This window comes from Lathamus discolor, chromosome 8 (assembly GCF_037157495.1).
Source record: "Lathamus discolor isolate bLatDis1 chromosome 8, bLatDis1.hap1, whole genome shotgun sequence".
NCBI lineage: Eukaryota > Metazoa > Chordata > Aves > Psittaciformes > Psittacidae > Lathamus > Lathamus discolor.
In genome coordinates, this window is record NC_088891.1 from 8,265,886 (window position 1) to 8,285,387 (window position 19,502).

The following is a 19,502-nucleotide window of genomic DNA, read 5'->3' on the forward strand; positions in this document are numbered from 1 at the left end:
CACACACAGCTGAGACCAGTGTCAGGGTCACGTTAGTCCCTGCGTGTCCTGTTCGCTGTCTGGCCATGTGCTCCCACGTGCTTCCATATGGACTGCAATAGCCTGCAGAAAGCAACCCACTTGCTTCAGTTTCCCTTACTGTAAATGGCCTCCAAGCTATACCTTTAGCAAGTCTTATTGACTATTGATTGCAAAAGTGCTCAAAAAACCTTCAGATAGGACAGACAGAAAAAGAGAAGCAACGCAGCAGGACAAAACACCATGTAGACAGCATTTCTCAGTAGATACCAAAGCTTTACAAACTAGTTGTGTTCAAGGCCAAGTTAGACAGGCTTTGAGCAACCTATCCAGTGGAAGGTGTCCCTGCCCATGGCAGGGGATTGGAACTGGATGAGCTTTAAGGTCCTTCCAACCCAAACCATTCTGTGATTCATAGGAATTCTTTGTCCTTTTCCTGTTCTATCAAGCCACTACACAATGATTTCACAGGAGCAATCTCACCCTTCAGCCTTGACTGAAAAGACGTGGGGAGAAATGCATTTCCCTGTGCTTTCCCAGGCCCTGTATTTGGGGACCAAACTTGGAGCCCATTGGACCAGAGGCTGTTTGAAGCTCCCTGAGAATATGCCTGATTCTGTTAAAGAGCTGTCATGTGTTCGCTCCACAACCAGGCAGCTCCCAGGCTGCTTTGTGTGGTTTCCAAGGAAAGGTGGGAAGGGCTGGCACTGGAAGGATGGGGGTGAAAGCACCGTGTCGGACACGAAGTGGGTTACCTTTTCAAATGTTGAGCTTCTTTCCTTGTGACATCTCATCTTTTGGGTATTCTGGGAAGGAAATATCTGATTTCTGAACCAGGTAACTAAGGAGTGTGAAGCACATAGCTGTATCTTAGCATCCAGTATGTTGATCTGGATAGGGTAAGGAGAAGGGAATTTATTCACGTAACTCCATACGACAATGGTGCTACCACTACTTTCACCAGCTCACAAAGTGGACCAAAGCAGTGAGAGTCAGGATACCATCTAAAACACAGCCCAAACCTCTCTGTCCAGTGAGTCATCACTAGGACTCTTGCTGTGACTACCCTTTTCCTACTCCCTGAGAGGTCCCAGGAAAGGAGGAAAGTCATCATGAATCCAACCAGAGCAAGCAAGACATCTCTAGAGTTACTCAGCACCCCTGAATGCCGAACAGGCAGGCAGTGCTTTAATTTTATCCCAAATTCCAGCTTACACCCACACTGAAACCACCGCTCCACATGCTCCTGCACCATCCAGCTGGCTATCCAGCACATCACCACGCACAGCAGCAGCTTTCAGAGAGTGGGCAAAGCATCACCGTTAAACGCCGCCTCCATGTAAGCCCACCTAGGGCACGTGCAGCTCTGCAGCTATTCCTAGATCCCAACTGGATTCTTCTTTTCATCTTTGTTCTGCCTCCTATTCTAGTACAGAACCTCAGGCCTGCTGCCTTGGAGCTTCCTCCAAACTGCTGCATTCATCCATTTTTAAAGGTGACCTTCCAACTTTAAAGGAAGTTAGCAAGCCTCACGGTCTTCATTTGCCCTCTGCTTCTTTTCAAGCTCTCTTTATTATGAATTAAAAAGGGGCTGAAAGTTTTCTCTATTAAAAAATAAAAATCTTCAGAAAAACACCACATTTCCACATCATTTCTTGCCCAGTTTTTACAGCAGCCTCCCTGGGTGTCACAGCACTTGCTTGCTGTAAGCTATCAGCTGCCAGCTCTGATAGTAAAACCTGCTTGGGTGCTTGGCCTCCTCCCATCCCTGTGGATGCCTGCCATCCCCACCCTACCACTGGCCTCCCCCTCCTTTGTGCTGTCACTGCTGTGTGGCAAAGCAGAGCCCTGAACTGTTCTGGGTGAAAAACAACCTTTGAGGGAGAAGGGGTGGCAGTGGAGTTATTTTTAACTTGGATCATACCAGGCATCCAGGTTAGAGCGTGGCCTCATGAGCTCTTGTGCTGGCACAAATGAAGAGCAGCAAATAAATGAAGTTCTCTTTATCTCACCTCGTTGCCAAAGCTGCATTTTACAAGCCCTGGGGCTGTATAGCAATGGAAAAGGAAGGTGTCTCCAGCCCTTAGCAATAATATTACTCTTGCCGATGAATCGGTCACAGTAATTAAAAAGGCAGTAACAAACCAACTTGACAGTTTCCTGCTGTTGTGGTATGACATTTTGCCATTTAAACAGGACAAGCAGAACCTGAAGTTTTGCCGCAATACAAGTGAAATAAGAAAGAAAACTATGAGGCTGTGAACTTAAAAAATGAAAGCTCAGCTCCCAGCCTTTCTCTTGGATTACAGAATCAAACAAAAGAAGAAAACATCACAAAGAAAAAGCAAGCAACCAACCACCCTTTCCACTTCTTTGGCTAAGGATTCTGGTGCTATTCAGTCAGGTTGTGTTGACTAATTATTTTTGCCAAGAGGTCAGGACACCACAAACCAGCACCATATAACCACGCTCTTGATCTAGTCATTGGCATTTGCTGCAGTCCAAGAAACCATAGATATTTTCTGTGCTATGGACATCTGGCTGCCAAGAACAAGGCTGACACCCATAAACTCATTTCATGCTGACCACTAGATGACCACCCTTCAACCTTGTTTGATCTCAGAGTTTACCTGGGACTCCTTCATTCTCCATCCAAGCCAGTGTGTCCATGCTTCTCCCAGCAGCCCCACTGGGCTCTCACATGGTCACTAGGACATAGCCTTTATTCCTTCAAAGATCAGCCATCAAGCTGCACAGGGCTGATTAGGACCTTGCTACAATTCTCTACCAAAAGTAGGAGAATACTTCTTATTTTTAGGAGAAAAGAAAGCTTCACAAAGTAAAGGAAGGATTGCAAGGAGAAGGTGCTACCAGGTCAAGATTTAGTACAATAAATAATGGAAGGTTCCTCGCCTGTAAATAATGGAAGGTTCCTCGCCTCACATCCTCAGCCTTTTCTTAGCTCTGATGCTCGGTTTTATCTTTGGCCATAAATTATTCATGGAGCCTTAAAATATATATAATCTATATCTCCTAGAACAAAGTCCTTACTCAGGGGGTTGTGAGGAAGCAGGGAGCAGCATGTGCAATGCCTGTACTTGGGCTGGAATGTCCCTTGGGAAAGGACCCTTGTGGCTCCCCACTTCTTTCCAAATCCAGAGGCTGTTCTGAGCTTGAACCTGAGCTCTGTGGGAGACTCCAGCTCAGTCTCTACAACACAGGGATGTTCTGGCTGCTGAGAGTCTCAAGAATTGCTTTCTTGAATCATGCCCAGGACCAGCTCAAAGCCAGGCTCTTCTCATCCATCCCTGGCAGACAGAGTGTACAGATACCACCAGCGCACTGTGGGGGACTTAAATCATTTATGCAGGACTACAGATGAGGAAGCTGCAATAAAAACTTACCTCCATGTCACAGCCTAATCCACTGAAGACTTTACCATCCCGACCTCCAGTTCTCTGCCTTGGGCAGCAGATCACATTTAGTGATTGCGTCTCTTTCCTTGGAAATCCAACGTCACCTTTTCACCATCGATATTTGATTCCTACTGTACATACAAACACAAACATACACATGTCCCTGCACCGTGATCAGAGAACATCTACTTACTTTTCCAAAGAAGAACATCACTTCAGGCAGTTCCAAGGGTGTTACATCAAAGTAACAGAAGAGATGGCCATCCTCTGATTTGTTGGGGAACCTAAGCATGGGCCCGGGTAAGATCTGGTGAAAGCCCATGATGATCTGTCTTTACTCTGAAGGGAGCACAGGCAAGAGATGGAGAGGTCTCAGACTGGGCAGGCTTGGCATCAAAGTCTTCTGTGGGTTGTGCCCAGCAAGGTATGGGTGCTTCCCTCCCTGTGCTGGCAGGCGAACAGCCCAGGTAGCTGTCAAACCTGAGCTTCACAGTGCTATAAACTAATGGCACAGACATGCCCCAAAAGGTTGAACCATCCCTTCAAAGGATTACCCAGTATATTCCTGTGCAGCCCATTTGTTTTCAGCAGTCCTTTCAGGATCAGAGAGCCAGGTTTCAGTCTATGCTGTATCTACAGCTCATGATCACCACATTTCCTTTCTCTTTGGAGTCTTGGAGTTCTCTTCTTTAGAAGGGACACAGTCAAACCTTCCCCGCTTGGGTGTACTTGACAATATCTTTTATGCTCTGGAGTCTTTTTTATTTCCTAAGGGTGATTCTGGGTTTTTTTGGCAAGAGATATTCTTCCCTTGTAAGACTGCTATTGATATCGATCTGCCCATTTTCTCTGAGGCTCTGGCCAGCACTACTGAATCCAAGGAAGGAAATTTGGCACAAGATTAGATGCTTCACGCATTACAGTCATGCAGAGGAGCTTAAGGACCTACACAGAACAGTGCCCAACTCCCAGGAGTCCCTCTGCAGTTAACAGGATTAAATGGAACTTTCATTTTAGTCACAGGACAGTATTTTCATCCAAGATGCACTGTCAGGGACTTTGCTGCTTTCTTCTGAAGCCATGGCTATACAGATCTTCTGCTGGCAAGCGTTTCATATGGCAGCAAAGGAGGTGATCCATCTGTAATGCTTCGTTGGCACCAGGCAAAAGGGTTAAAGAACATCAGAGCCTTTTTTGCTTATTGTTGATGAAAACAAGAGACTGGCACCATCATCAAGCAGCCACCCTTGCAGTTCTGTGCTCCTGAGCTTTCTAAAGGAGAGAGCAGCCACCAAACACCTCCCACAGCCTTGCATTTTCCAGCTGCCAGCCCTGGATGGGCAAATAGGAGCAACCCCAAATAGGAGGTTAACCCCAGATTCCAGCAGCACTTGGCTCTTCTGGTCTTCTGCTCTCACACAGTGCCACATCTGCAGCGTTTCCAGCCAGAAGAGCTCCTGCTAGTTCCTGAGCAGGGACTGGCAGCTCCTTACTGATACATCTAATGCAGTTACTTATCCCTTATGCATTTAGAGCAGATCCATCAAAAAAAGTCCTGCTACAGGTCTGAATTCAGCATATTACACACAATAGCTCCCTAGAAGGAGAAAAATGGCACTTACCTGTCTTTAAGCGAGTCCCTTCTCGGTCACCTGCAACGTCTGTGCACTGTCAGATGCTACAGCTTTGGGGGACATGTGATTCTGGTGTTGTTCTAGCAGTGCTGAGTGTATGACTGGAGTTTAAACACTTAAACATGTAACCCCCTCTGGCACCATTTGATGAACAAATATGTCTCGGGAAACACAAAGCAAACCTGCAGCCACCTTCAGCAGTCTATGGGAGACTGGACCAGGTACCACCAAGGAAGAAGTGACTATGCACAGCTGCTCCTACAGTCCCCAAATATTGCTTGGCACTGATGCAGCAAAACCAGAATGCTCTATTGATCCGGTATTTCTCTAAAAACACCAGGCAACAAGGCTTCATAAGGAAATCTGAGCAGATGTACAACTCTTTAGCCTGGGAAGGCAAGTTCACACTGGTGGTGTTTGAAATATGCATACTGCATTATCATGATGTCACCTTACAACCCAGTTATTGGCATCAAGTACTGCATCCTGGCAGGACCAGACCCTGGACACATGCAGAGCATCAATGCGCAAGACCTCCTTCTCCCTTGTATTCTGTGTTGCAATACACTCCATCACCTCAGCGGTCTAGTCCACAGACTGCAAACATCCCTCCCTCTCCCAATTATCTTAATAAACAGCCTGGACACAGCTCTCGCTCACTTAAGATAATGATGACCTGGCCATGATTAGCTTATTCAGACATCCTGGCAGTTTACCGAGCCTCATGTGACTCCAGTCTGGCTCTTTCTGACTTCTCATGAAAGAGGCTGATCTTCAGCAGCAGCTGAGCTGCCGTTAACGGATGGAGACCCACACACAGGTCAGACATAGGCTGCTCCCAAAATCCAGGCTGGAGCAATGGACGTTACTTGCTGTGAAAACAAGCTTTTGCCTACTCCAAAGGCATGGGGAACAGCAGTAGTCTACAGACAGACCTGGTGGGGTGGTACCAGCACCAAGATACGAAACAGAAACATGGGGTTATGGACAATCCCATATAAAGGATTACTGAGGAGCATCTCTGCATATGACATTTCCGTCTGCCTGTCTGAAACATTCACTCACCCATGAGAACAAAAGCAGCACCAGTCAGCCAGCCACACAACAGGAATATCTGAAGCAAACCCTTGGAGAAAAAAGCCCAAATAATCTGAAATCATAAGCAAATCCTTGCAAAAAGTCAACTCATCTGCAGGAACCAGGCACAGGTCACAAATGAGTCACTAACAGCAGAGCAAATCATTTAACCAGCGCTTGGAACAAATCCCTCCACTTTGTAGAGAACAGCCAACATTTATTCCTGCTGATTTGTCAGCAGTTACACTCACAAGTTCTAAATGAATATCAAGTTTCACATGTAGTTCTCTTGTACTCACACTCTGCTTTACTGCGGGAGAGACCATCACCTTCCCTTGGAGGAGGAATCACACTGTGTTTATTTACTGGGACTGGGAGCATGGGTTGGGATTTATTCTACCTCTTAACTTGACAAACTCAAAGCCTGAACTTCACCTCAAAGCGCTGTCTGGCAAAAGTTCAGTTAACACTCTTGAATTCCTGTGCTGATTTCAGTAAGAACAGGCACTTACCACTTCTCTGGAAACCAATTACCAAATCACAGTAAGGAAGACAGACAAACAACCCCCAAAACTGCAACGGTGCATCCAAGGAGGTGAAATTCAGAGCTGAAGAACATAAGGAACTGGCACAACCAAAATGAGCTCCCAGCAGAAGCAGAAAGGTGTCATATCTGCCCTCTGCCCTGTCTTCCTCACATCACTTTACAAGAAGTGCAAAGGAAGCCACATTGGGAGAATTAGCTTATTTCTACCATTGAGTTTCCTACATAATTTTTTAGGGCTCAAGGCAAAACAGTACGTGTGTGATCCCCCATGATGGAGACACAGGGTAGGATGTCCTACAGCCTGCAGTGCACCCCTGTGGCACAACAAGCTCAGGCCATCAGAGATGTGGGGCTGGCAGTTGATGTTCTGTGACATCAGACCACATGCTGGCACCACCAACGAGCCTGCCTGTCATGAGGAGAGGGTAAAGGGGGGAACATTGGAGAAATCACAAATGATATGCCATTGCTTCACCAGGTAAAGCACCTTTTCTAGCTGAGTGTGTGCCACTTTCCTGTTATAATCTTTCCCCTTCAAAGTGCTGTATGGACTTTCCTGCAGCTTGTTAAAGTTCTCTGCCAATTGATCAGGGGCTGCAGGTGCTGGTAAATACACAGTTAATAAAGATTCTTTGACTTATTGTGTAAACCGCATCAGAAACTCTTCAAAATGTTAAGCAAAAATGAAGTCAGCCGGCATTGATTTCTTGCATGCTCTCTTCCTGCTGCTCCCCCAGACCTGTGGTTTTTAGCTTTACTACTGTATCTAGGCCTCTTTATCCTCTGCTAATGCCAAGGCTTAACCTCGAGGATCTGCAGCATGTTCTGGGTACAGATCAGAACAGAATGGTGATGTGCTGCTGCAGTTTGCTGAAACAGCAGAAGCACCTTCCTCTGACTGTCCACAGCTCCTGGGACTTCTGTCTCTGCCTCCCTGGACAGCAGGGCACAGACACATGCTGGAAAGGCTAAAGACCTGGTGGTAGAGAAAACCACCACCTTCAAAAGTAGGGCTAACTCTTAAAAGCACATCTAAACAAACGAAAGAGCAGCAAAGGACATCAAGACTCAGCCCGTGCAACTTGCATAAGCAGCTATGGAGACTCCATATACCTACAGCATCACACACATCAAACACTTGTCCAAGCAAGTCAAAGCCCGAGGTCCCACTGGGCCACACACTGCTTCCATCATGCAGAGAGGTATTGTGCCATCATCATACTGTGCCCATCACACTCACTGCAGGCACGGAGCCTTCACATGGGTACATCAGGCAACAGAGGTGACCAAGAAGCAAACACAAGGATAAATGAGTACCCAACCCCTCTGCAGCGTATGTCAGAGCCCGTGGGCATGTTAGGCTAGCTCCGTGGGAACTGGCGGCATCAAAAACATTGTGGGAACCCATAAGTAAGGATCAGTTGGCCTGAAATACAAAGCAAAGTGAACTAAGGCTGACCATACCAGCAGCCTGAGTAACTGGCTAATCAACCCTCTGTTTGCAATGTTTCTGGGTTGTGAAACGTGAGCAGACCCTGGAGCAGAGGGAAGGAAAAGACAGAGCTACCAACACCCATATTTGTTCCCCACACCCCAGAAATGAAAGGGATAAAATCCAGTGCAGATCAGCCGCCCACCCTGTGTGTAAAGTTATATGTGAGGAGACAACCATTTGTCTCAGGCATCACAGGCATTCCTGGAAAGGTACAGATCTCAGCCATCACCTAATCCTGTGAACCATAGCACACAGTCGTTTCTAGAGGCACGCTCATTAGAAGGGAATAGCATGCAGAAATTCACTCATGCCATCATTTTGAGACATTGCTTGAAAGTCATGTCAGGAAGTTAAAGGAACAGAAGGATGCTGGAAAACATGTTTCTATTTTGCTCATCAAAACTCTCACCAGGTTATCTAAGAGGGTTCCAGCAACATCCATCAATATCCGTTCAAACACACTCCAGCCTCATGCCAGCAATAACCTGCAGGTTGACACAGCAACTTGAAGTCATGTAAATGACATGTAAATGTCATCATATAAATGGTCATCAATGATACTAATGATACTAAGACACAGCCACTAAGACACATCCTCGTGCCAGACCCCGCATGTTGCAGTGTTGTTCCTCTCTCCTTCTGGAGCAACCATCCTTACATGAACTCCTGATGAAGAACCCAAAAGCAGCAGGCACCTTTACCCCACTACATCAAACACCTCCTTGCTAGCTTAGTAAGCTAATTGTCCCTGATTAAGAGACAACAGCACCCAACAGGAGAGCAATTTGCACAGCCAAGCAGGGAGACCTGCAGCAACAGCATGTCCTGAAACAAAAAACCACTGCAGCCAGAACAATCATTTAGTGTCAAGCTCCCTGAGAGATAAGTCTCCTAATAAAACTCCTTGCACTAGGTGTAGAAACTTGTCTTGGCAAATCCTCACACAATCTCCCAGCAGTACTGCCTTGCCCCTCAGAATATGACCATTTTGAGCTACAAAAAACAACAGGTTGTCAACTGAGATGATCGGCAGCTAAGCTCTCAGGCAAGAAAACATCTTTGTGCTTGATGAGACCGACAGAAGCAAGAGCTACACATGAGCAATGTTCATACCACAAGCGTAAATCCCACCCCCCGCGCCCCCCAGAGAAGAGAACAAACTGCACTCCCCACACATGGACCATCTCATGAAGAAGTAGACTATGGGATGTGTCATTCTGAACGTTTTATTTATTTTGTCTTCAAAGAAGAGGCCTGATGCAGCTGTTTCGTTAGAAAATAAAGTGTTTATTAAGAAACTAGACATTGAACACCCCTATAGTCTCTGTGAAAAGGGACCGTCCATTTCCCATTAGCACAGGATGATAGTTATGGCAAGATAAGAATGCTCAAAGATGGAGGAGTCTCATTGACAGAAAATGAGGTAATGATTTACAATAATTAAAAATAAAATAAAATTTAACAAAAGAAAGAAAACATCCTTAGGCTTGCTACTTAAAGCCACCAATCGCAAACGGCCATGACTGGCTTTTGTTTTTCAGCAGTGAGGAACCAGAGACTTTAATCGGTGTTAAACAAATTGAGACATTGATCACAGTGGGGAGAACTGCTTTAAATTATGCTGTTCGGTCCGGAGAATTTCTTCTAAGCAGAGATGGACCTGAGCTGCAAAATTCAACCCTTCCTCTGCTAAGGTGTTTGGATATAGGCTTCTGGTCCAGGCTCACGGATGTATCTCTACGACTGATACAGACAGTTGAGAGCAGAGTCCCCTGAACAGTGCTAGGGAGAGGAGACAGTTCAGATGGACAAGACATCCCCAGGTCAGGTGGGAGACTTCCAGGAGATGGGGAAATTCAGTTCAGACAAGCACCCAGTGTTTCACACGCTTGGCGAAGCTCCTCTCTCTGTGAATCTGCAGGTTGAGGTGTCAATAGCACACGGCCGCAGGTCCTCTCTGGCAGTGCACCTCTTGCATTTCCAGCTCCGATGCGGGCAGGAAACATTGCTGGGAGTTTTGGTCATGGTTTCTGAAGCCATCCAACCTGAGCCAGGCCTCCTCGTCCTAATGCAGATGCCCCCCTAAGGCATGTCCGTTAACTTAAAGCAATCTGCTACCGTTTCTCCTGTACTCTTCTATTGCACTTTACCTCTTTATGCGAATGAACCACGAGAAGAAGCAAGAGAATGGAATATTCCCAGGGACACCCCTGTGGGAAAGCTGATAGAAAAACTCCTGGCAATCTCCAAGGTGGTTCATGCGGGTTACCTATAAAGGCAGGATAAAGCAGAACATCCCATTCTGAGGCTTCTGCCCAGTTCTGGCAGAGGGGGACCGTGACTCTTTCCAGTGGCTGTGACCCTTCAGGGCTGAGGCTTTGAGATACCCCTGATGTGATAAGGTCAGCTCGGACCACCAAGAAGGCAAGCAAAGCTGAGTGGCTGGTGAGCAAGCTCCTGGTTCAATACTCCTCTCAGAAAAGGATCTGGCCACACCTGAAGCTTTTGGAAGGTTTTGTTTTTAGCTCTAGAGAAAATCTGCCTTGCTTATAGGTTATCACTGATACATGTGAGCAAATCTGTATTTCCCGTACACGTGACATCCAGAGAGTCCAAGGAAAGCCCTGCAAGTTGCCACAAGGGCAGCTGGCTTCTCTTGAGGACAGGATCAAAGGGTTTACTTTTCCATCTGAGAGGCTTTGGATGAAGTAAGACAAAAGTGGGATGGGAGAGGGGGAGAGAATACAAATATTGGCCAGATAACAGGATCGATATTCCTGTTTATGCCAGAGAAGAACCAACAGAATACTTATTTTTCCTCTCCTTCAGTCAGCCAGCCTCGAGCTGAGGATCCTGGGTACGTGACTAGGTTACAATCAGTCTCTAGCTGGGTGGGAATACAGGGGAGAGCTAAAGGGGGCTGGAAAAAACCCGGCAACCGGGACCTACGTGCGTCTGATACGCTCTTCCACTTCACTTACTGCCCTAGTCCTGGCAAGGACACAAACCCTCCTGCACTATGGATTCTCCATCCACGCGGGAAGTCCAGGCAACTCCTCAGATAAAGCTCATCATTCAAGCAGCAGGGAGAGACCAGAGTACGACAACGATATAGTCAGATCCAATGAGCCGCTCTAACACACACAGACAGACAGACAGACAAAAAAAGCCTCCTAGAATATGTGCACTTCAAAGATAACAACATTCTCTTCCTGTCAGAGAAGACTTCTTTCTTTCTTTGTTTCTTTCTCACTTTCCATTATTATTCCTTCCAACATTATTTTCTGCGCAAGAACTGGGAGCAGGGCTGCCTGTGTTCTTACCAAAAGTCTTCATTCTGCTTTAGGTTCTTCCAGGCTCCCCGCCTCGGCTCGCTCTGGGAGACCTCCCATGGCGGTGCCACATAAGAGGTGATGGCAGCATTCACTGGGTGTTGCGAAGACACAAGCTTACAAGGAAAACTCCAAGCAGGGAGGACATGACTAAAGATGTCAGTTTGGTTGGCTTGGTTGGTTTTGTTTTGTGTTTTTATTTTAAAGCAAAAGTACAATTATTTACTGTGTTATTAGGATGACTCCTTTCAACTGGGTTTTAAATTCTCTTTATTTGCTCTCATTGCTGCTGTTGTGCCTTGCAGGAATATTTAACGAACACAGCGACCATTGGAGGAAAAGAACAACCCTGTTATCTGGTGACAGAAAACCAGTTTCAGTTGGCTTTAACGTGTGTACAGGCAGGGCTGTAGAGTCCTATTAGGAGGAGACCTCAATCCATACAGACCACGCTTACTGCTTCCCACCATTTTGAGGGCACAGCCTATAAACTTGACATCAGAACAGGGACTTTTAAGGAGTTTTTAAAAGCCATGACGTCCTTTGCTGAAATAAACACTGACATCCTCAACATAAATGCCTTGGTTAAGAGGTTTGGAATGTCCAGGGAGGCTTATTGGATTCAACATAATTTCTCTGAAACCTAAAGGGGGAAAAAAAACAGAAAAAAGAAAAAAGCAAAATAAAGTAAACGAAAAAACAAAAAAGAGCAAAACTAGAAAAAAAGAGAGAGATATCGACACACATGTAATTATTAAAAAGAACCAAATGAATAACCAGCAAACGGCTGCCATTAAATTAAAGCCAAAATGCCCTCTCTGGGCAGGGCTACCTCACTGCGTCTTTCCACGAGGAACAGGCAATTATTGCGTGTGGTACGTGCAGACACAAGTGCTCGGAGGACAAGGGGCATGCAACCAGTCTGGACAGAGAACTGGGAACTGTACTCTTTTCTAAAGGTTCCCACTCATTGGGAGTGAAAAAGTCCTAATTCCTGCCTAGTCCATCTTTCCCCCCAGCAGGGAGTAGGGAAAATGGAGAATTCTTCCTACGTCTCTCTTGATTTATTTAGTCTGGCTTAACATTTCTGAGGCTGAAGAGTACCATTGTAAGGCTGGGGAGACCCACAGATTTCCTTAGCCATGGCTGACCCATCTACACCGAAGCCTGCACGCTGGAGGCATCTTCTCCTTACACGGCCCCACCTCTTTAAAAGTAATTTGAAGGTTTCGGATTTGCCAGAAATACTGGCCAGCTGAAAAGCTAAAATAAGAGGAGCAGAGAACACAGGCATGCTCCTCCCTTACAAACTTATTGGGCAAATACATTTCCAAGAGTTGTATTAACCATCTCTTCATAATGCTCCTGCCTTGGGATGCCCCAGCCAGGGAAACCAATTACTAGTGTGTTTTCAATAATAATTAACATCTAATAATTTCTATAGTAAAGATGAACATTTTTCTCTAAAGCTAAATAAATGCAAATATTCAGGACTTGTCAGAGAATGGTTCTCTAGACTGGAAGAAGCAAGCCTGTTACGCAGCATTGGATGCGAGCTCCAGGAATTAATCCTTCTGCTGAGACATCCACAACCCTTTCCTCAAGGTCTGACTGAAGGAGGGCACAATCTGGTTTGCTGTTAGGACACATCCTGATGTTTAGCCTGCATTTCCCTGTTTTCTACCATTTTTTGTGCTGAGTCCTGCATGTTCTTGCAGAAAAGACTCATGCATTTATCTTCAGGTGTCAGATCATCATTTTTTACATTACTTTCCCAGACACCCATTTGTAAAGATACTTCTCCTAACTGAGGCTAATGAGCTGGAAAGAAACATAGGCATAGGTCATTGAAGGTAGCTGCTAAGACTGCAGTGAAGTTGCTCTTAGCTCAGATCAAGCGTGTGGACGTAAGAGGCTTCTATGCCAGCTTAGCAAAATCCCCAGCACAGATGCACTGAATTGCCAGGACCAAGACATGAATAGCAAGATTCTGGGGATTGCTCTGTTCTGCCCCAACTCTCAAGGGCCCTAAGGGTTTTTCCATGGAAATTACTGGGACGCTTTGGCTACACGATGGCTCTAACACCTGCAAAGTGCTCCAGCTCCTCATACAGTAACAGGATCCTCAACAAAGCAGATAGTTTAGCCGAAGTCTAGCATCACTAGAGCAACATGGAGCAGTTTGGATACCCTTGTGAATTGATCTCAATAGAAAAAGTGTTTTCCATTAGGCTAGGAACAGAAAGTTTCTCACACCAAATCTACACCAGCCAGAAGATTCCTCCCCCATCCCATTTCTTCCTTCTGTTTTTTTCTTTTATATCTATTAATATTTCTTCCCTGCACTATTTTATTCCATCTGCTCATCAAATGCCTGCCTCTTTTGATGAACCTGAGGATGAAGATAAGAGCTGTGTGTTTGGTTTGGAACTGTTTAAACTTGTCTGGGGGAAACTATCTGTTATTCTCAGTGGCCCTGAAGGGCTGATCCACATGGGGAGAGTAAGCCAGGCTCGGCTTCAGTTCATGTGTCATAAACAAAATTCATAGGCAAATTCCAAGCGTTGAAATATCATTAGTGGTGAGAAAGAGCCTAGCTCAACTCTCAGAGTTTAAAGTGCTGATGCTTGGAAATGTGCATGCAAACTAAGTCTATTTCTTATCACAGTTACTGGGAGACAAATAAACATGGCATCCCTGAACATCGCTATTTATCGTGTTTTGTTTTTCATAATATAAATATGTTTTATGGCTACCAAAGGATAGCTGGGAAAAGTCTATGCTCAACAATACCAAGTATCTCCAAGGAGCACTCCTGTCTGCTTTTATTTTCTTTGCATTTCTTAGCTCTGCTAAATTAAGGCAATTCCACTTCTGCCGGACCACATCCAACAGACCTAAAAACCCACTGGGGACACACAGCCTCAGCAAAGGGACATGTGAAAGACCAGCAAGGCTTAAGGCTGGGGGTGCTGAGGGCTCTGCTCTTTGTCATCAGTGCTATGGTGTGAATCCCAGCTGCAGGGATCTCCAGTGACAGCAGGATCTTTGAGGGATGGGACTGCAGCAGGGGTTACTCCATAACCAACATGCAGTAGTTATTGAGGATGATTGTGAAAGTGCAGACAGCCTATGTTTTTGAAGCTCAGGGGCTGAATACACACACCACTGGCTTGGGAAAGCAATGCAGCAACAGTCATTTTGGCATCCTCTCCTTCTGATTTATCAGAGTCCCCAAAGAATCTGAAAAACCCCATGCTTATCTCCAGACTGGTTTTCTCTCTTTCCTCACTGCTGTCCCCCGTATTGCACTGCTACCTTCAACCCCATTCTCTTGTATGGAGCAGAAACCAACAAGGCTCTTGCTAGGTTTATGGCTTCGCTGTCAGATGTGAGATGGATGATGTTCACTGAGATGTCCAGAGTTAAATGGGTGAATCTCAACAGGTTCAGAATTTGGATGCTACTATGACAAATGTCACCTTTCTCCCATCAAAGCTATTAGCTCCTGAAAAACTAGTTTTGAAATGTCTTAGAAAATCTGGGGTGTTTATTTTACTTCTTTCTCATTTCTCTACCCCCCCCCCCAAAAAAAAAAAAAAAAAGAGAGAAACAAAGTGTTCATTTTCTTAGAATGACTTGGGGAAATTTTAAAAACAATCTCTTTTGTCTGACATTTGTCAGTGACAGCTGAAAAATGAGAGGAAAAATACTCTATTTGACACACTGATTGTAGATTTGGAGAGAAACTCCAATATACGAGCCTGAAAATAGTAAGGAGGTAGAAACCCCATTTTGTAGATTCAAATCAAAAGCATCTCAAGAGCTACAAAATCAGGAAGGGTCTGACAGGTTGAACTTTGTGCTTCTCCTTCTAGTGAGACCACTTTTTAAATTAAAACATGATACTGTCTCTACTAATAGCCATGGTATGGTGGTGGAATAAATGTATGGAAAGTGTGGGAGAACAGGGAAGGAGGAATGAGCACAGATTTGCTATGCAGCTCTAACAGCTTGAGATGGAGGGGGAAGATGGGGCATTTTCTCTAAGCAGGCTGGAAGGATGTGGCAATGGAAGGACAAGAAAATTGAAGGCAACCGAACCATGCAATCAGTTTGTGTCCTCAACCCTGGCCATCCACTTAGTCCTCCAGAGCTGTCCTGCACTTCCCACCACCCTGGCTAGTGGGGTCTCAGCCACTGTTCCCCATGCACATACCCAATGCAACCTGCAGACAGTTCCTGCAAGGAACACCCTTCCTCCACTGACTGAGGGCAAGACTAAGGTAACAAACCAGGTAATTTCAACTCGTCTTCACTGTTTGCCTTCTGGTAACATTGCAACCACTAAAATATACCATGCTTCTAGGGCTTTTAAGACCCGAGGCTGCGCCAGGTCACTGGAGAAGAGCAGCAGGGAACATGACATGGGGAAGAGAGGGAACCACACAGAAAACAATGCAGAACTCCTCATGGCAGCCCCATCCACCAAGGAGTGGTGCAGCCCAGTTTTGAAACCCAAGGATGGAAACTGCTTCTAAAACAGGAGAAAAATTGCTGTGGGAACAGATGAGAAAAGCGACGGGATGCCATGCGATGCCTGGCAAAAATGGGTTAAACAAAAATAGCAAATTAGGGGCAACAAGCTGGCCAAGCATAACACTGCTATCCACACAGCCCACATTAGGCAATAGAGCTTTGATCTCTCTTCTGTGTTACAGCAGAATTTATGATATAAAGGAAAAGCAATAGGGGACTCCAACAACAGAGTACATTTTATCTTTCTCTATGCACAGATATGAAGTATGAATAGCATCAAAGAAGGCATGAAAACCATCAAGCCTGGCCTGCATCCAGAGCAAAAGAAACAGCCATCCGTCTAGTCAAAGCCAGGACTGATATGTCTATATCAGAGGGGAAAGCAACACAGCAGCCCAGGTTCTCTGTCATGGATGGGTTCATCTGCAGGGCTATGATACAAAACTCTCTTTTTTCCCCCTCATTCCTCCCCCAACATATAATATAACAGGGTGAGATGCAACCCAGCCTGAGGCCTTGCTTGCCACAACAAAGCAGGTCACAGAACGTCAGCAGAAGCACACCACAAGGTTCACCCTGATGCTCTCAGCTGCATATAACCACATCATCTCCTCCACCACCCAAAGTAAAGTCAAAGAGCCTAGACCTCCTCTCATTTACACCAGTCTGACCCTGTTGACCACAATAGAGAACTGCAAGAAAATTCAGTCCACAGATGAATTTCACACTGACACACAGACCTCAAGAAGACCTTCAAGTAGATAACGGCTCTCTTAAGATTCAAAGAAAGGCTCTGAGAGCTACAGAAATGTTTATGGTTATTCATTTTCATGGAAACAGGGTCCTTATTATTCCCTTCCACAGCACAGCAGCTCACCTTTTATCTTCGTTCATTTTCCAGGGTTTAACCTCAGGCATAAGAGTCTCCCACTTTACTCAATGAGACTTGTCATCACTGGAAACCTCTTGGGAATGTGCTAGATGGAGCTCTAGCTAGTCTGTGGCATCTTCATCTTCTCCACAACTCAAAATCACAAGCAGGGGGTTGCAGCACTGCATATGTTTTTGAGGGCAGGAAAGGGAAGAGATGGGCTGAGAGCAAGACAAGCAGCAGAAGCAAATGGGTCCAGAAGATCCCATTTCCACACAAGCTTCTCTCAGGCTTAGAGCAGAAGAAGGGGTAGGAGAAAACCACAGGCACTCAACAGCCAAACAATGCTCCATGAGAAAAGGGCAGTGTTTGCAGCTTTCCATGCAGTGAACTCTTTAAGACTATGTAAGATCCATTAAACCTTCAGTCGGAGGAATTCCAGTATCCGTTGCATTTCTACTGTTGTCACCGTTAATGTGGGCCATGTCCATGTTAGCTGGGATCACAAGTTTGTTTTCTCTGGAACTCTTGCATGGATGGAGTAGTTCCAACATACTAAATGATGTAGCCTGATAGCTCAGGAGGCAGAGCTCCAAGATTCCCCACCGATCCCCCTTAGGAAAAGCCCTAAAGTAGGAAAGCACTTACCAGGGTATAAAATAAAAAATATAACAAGGAAAAAGAAATATCTACTTAAGACCAAGGGCAAAATAAAAGGGCTATTTTCAGGTCTGAGATACCCTGTGATTTGAGCCAAAGCTACCCTCCATGTCTAAAGGCACAGCCAATGCTTTTCTCCAGCCTGCACTGAGGTGCAGCTATTTGAAGCCACTCGGAGGCCCACTGCATGATGGAAAGCAGCCAGATCAGTTGGGCCTCATTGCTTTGTTTTTGTTAGATTGAAGCCAGAGTATGTGAAATGACTTATAAAGAGGACTAGGGAAGGAGGAAGGACTGGGCACCCAGCAGTTTCGCCCACAACATGCAGAGCTTAGTCTCTGCCTCGTTTAAATCATACTGGGTCACAAAGGAGGTACCTGAGCGAAGAGGATGGCTGGTTTGTCCCTTGCAATACCCATCAATATGCAAAAGCGCATGGCAAAACTGTTGAGGTTTATAGGTCAGCTGGGAGAACAAGCTGCAGGAAGGGGCTTGCAGAACACCTTAAGGTTCAGTGGTAGCTGACATCCTAGGCATCATCGAGCTGCCTCGGTCCCTCCATGTGCTCACACTGCTGCGTCCAGGAGCCTTCTCCTCTGCAATTCCCACCATTGGAGGAAGAACCACAGCTCCCTGCCTCCACAAGTCCCCATTTCTCATCACTGTGCACTCTCTGCACTCCACAAAGCCCATGGGACCCCGCATGAAAGATCCCATCCCAACAAGTAATACATCATTTTCATCACTTTGGTTTTCAAATATACTCTGTTGTCAATCATGTTTTTAAGTCAGCCTTCAGAGTGCAGCCAATTTAAGCACTGTGCTTAACATGACAACAGCTTCTCATTTCCACTTTGCCTGACAGGTATCCGTGTCCCTCCAACACCTCCTCTGTTCCCCAGTTGCTTCAGACAGCAATAGTTACCCTGAGCATTTCACAGTTACTGAAACCACTGACTAATCCGCCCAGAAACGACTATCCACTGGGGAAGAATCTAGTTGGGCTCATGTTCCCTAATTGCTGATTAATTCCAATTATGGTACAGCTGATCCACCAGTACCACAGATCGCCACATCAAAGAGCCAACCAGCAAAGGAAGCCCCTGAGTTAGAAGAGCAACAGCCTTGTTGCAAGCTTCTTTTCAGGCAGAGACAGCTTCATAAACATTAATTTGTTACGCCTCGCTCATGCCCTGGGGAGGCAGGAGCTGTTGTATGCACGATACAGATGGCAAAACACTGGCATGGAGCAGGACCAGGGCTTCTCCAAAGTCCCTGAAGGAACCGCTCTCAGTCACAGGCACTTAACAAGGAATAGCCCCAGCTCCCAGACTCCTGTGCTCTCCAGGAGCTCTCTGGTCTAGAAGGGGACATGAAGGGCTTGGTAAAGCCAGATGGCTGGGATATGAGAGCAGACACCAAAAGGCGACACACACAGTGGATGTGGAAGCACACAACTGCTGTAGTCTGCAGCTGGGACCTTCCCTGCCCAGGCAGTGCCAATGATGTTCTCCTGCTCTTCAGAGGGCATCGTGGAGGAACGGATCAAGGCCCAAAATACATCCTTGCTTGCTCAAGTCTCTTTACTCTGCCATCTGCTCCAGCAATACCTCATGTCATCTGAAAAGGCCAGAGCTGCCCTCCAGGAAGCCCAGGAGCGGTACAAGCCTGAGAGCCTGAAGTGTTGACTGGAGCATCCTGTGGGGAAACATGATTTTGTGGAGTTTACAAGATGAGGATGGGAACTGAGGAGCGCAGGAGATGTTGGCAGGAAAGAAGGCACCGAGCACTACAGAGAAGCTGTAAATGAGAACAGGAAGAGCTGAGGGCAAAACCACAGTGAGAGCAGTAGGGAGCCTTGAGGAACAAGGTTCTGTTGATTTTGGAGGCTGTTTGGATGCCGTGTTGTCTGG

At 46.0% G+C, this 19,502-nt stretch overlaps 1 protein-coding gene across 11 annotated transcripts in view; it reads right to left on the reverse strand.

The window, feature by feature from the left end:
- The window catches only part of NTRK3 (neurotrophic receptor tyrosine kinase 3), a 210,112-nt gene that overhangs the window by 58,144 nt on the left and 132,466 nt on the right, over positions 1-19,502 (reverse strand). The window contains exon 15 of one of the 11 annotated variants that reach the window (XM_065688485.1): positions 9,454-12,162. The exons of the other annotated variants lie outside the window; for them this stretch is intronic. Within the exon in view, the coding sequence (XP_065544557.1) occupies positions 12,044-12,162 (119 nt within the window). The 3' untranslated portion in view covers positions 9,454-12,043. Of the gene's footprint in view, positions 1-9,453; positions 12,163-19,502 lie in introns of those variants that run through there. 11 annotated transcript variants of the gene reach the window in all.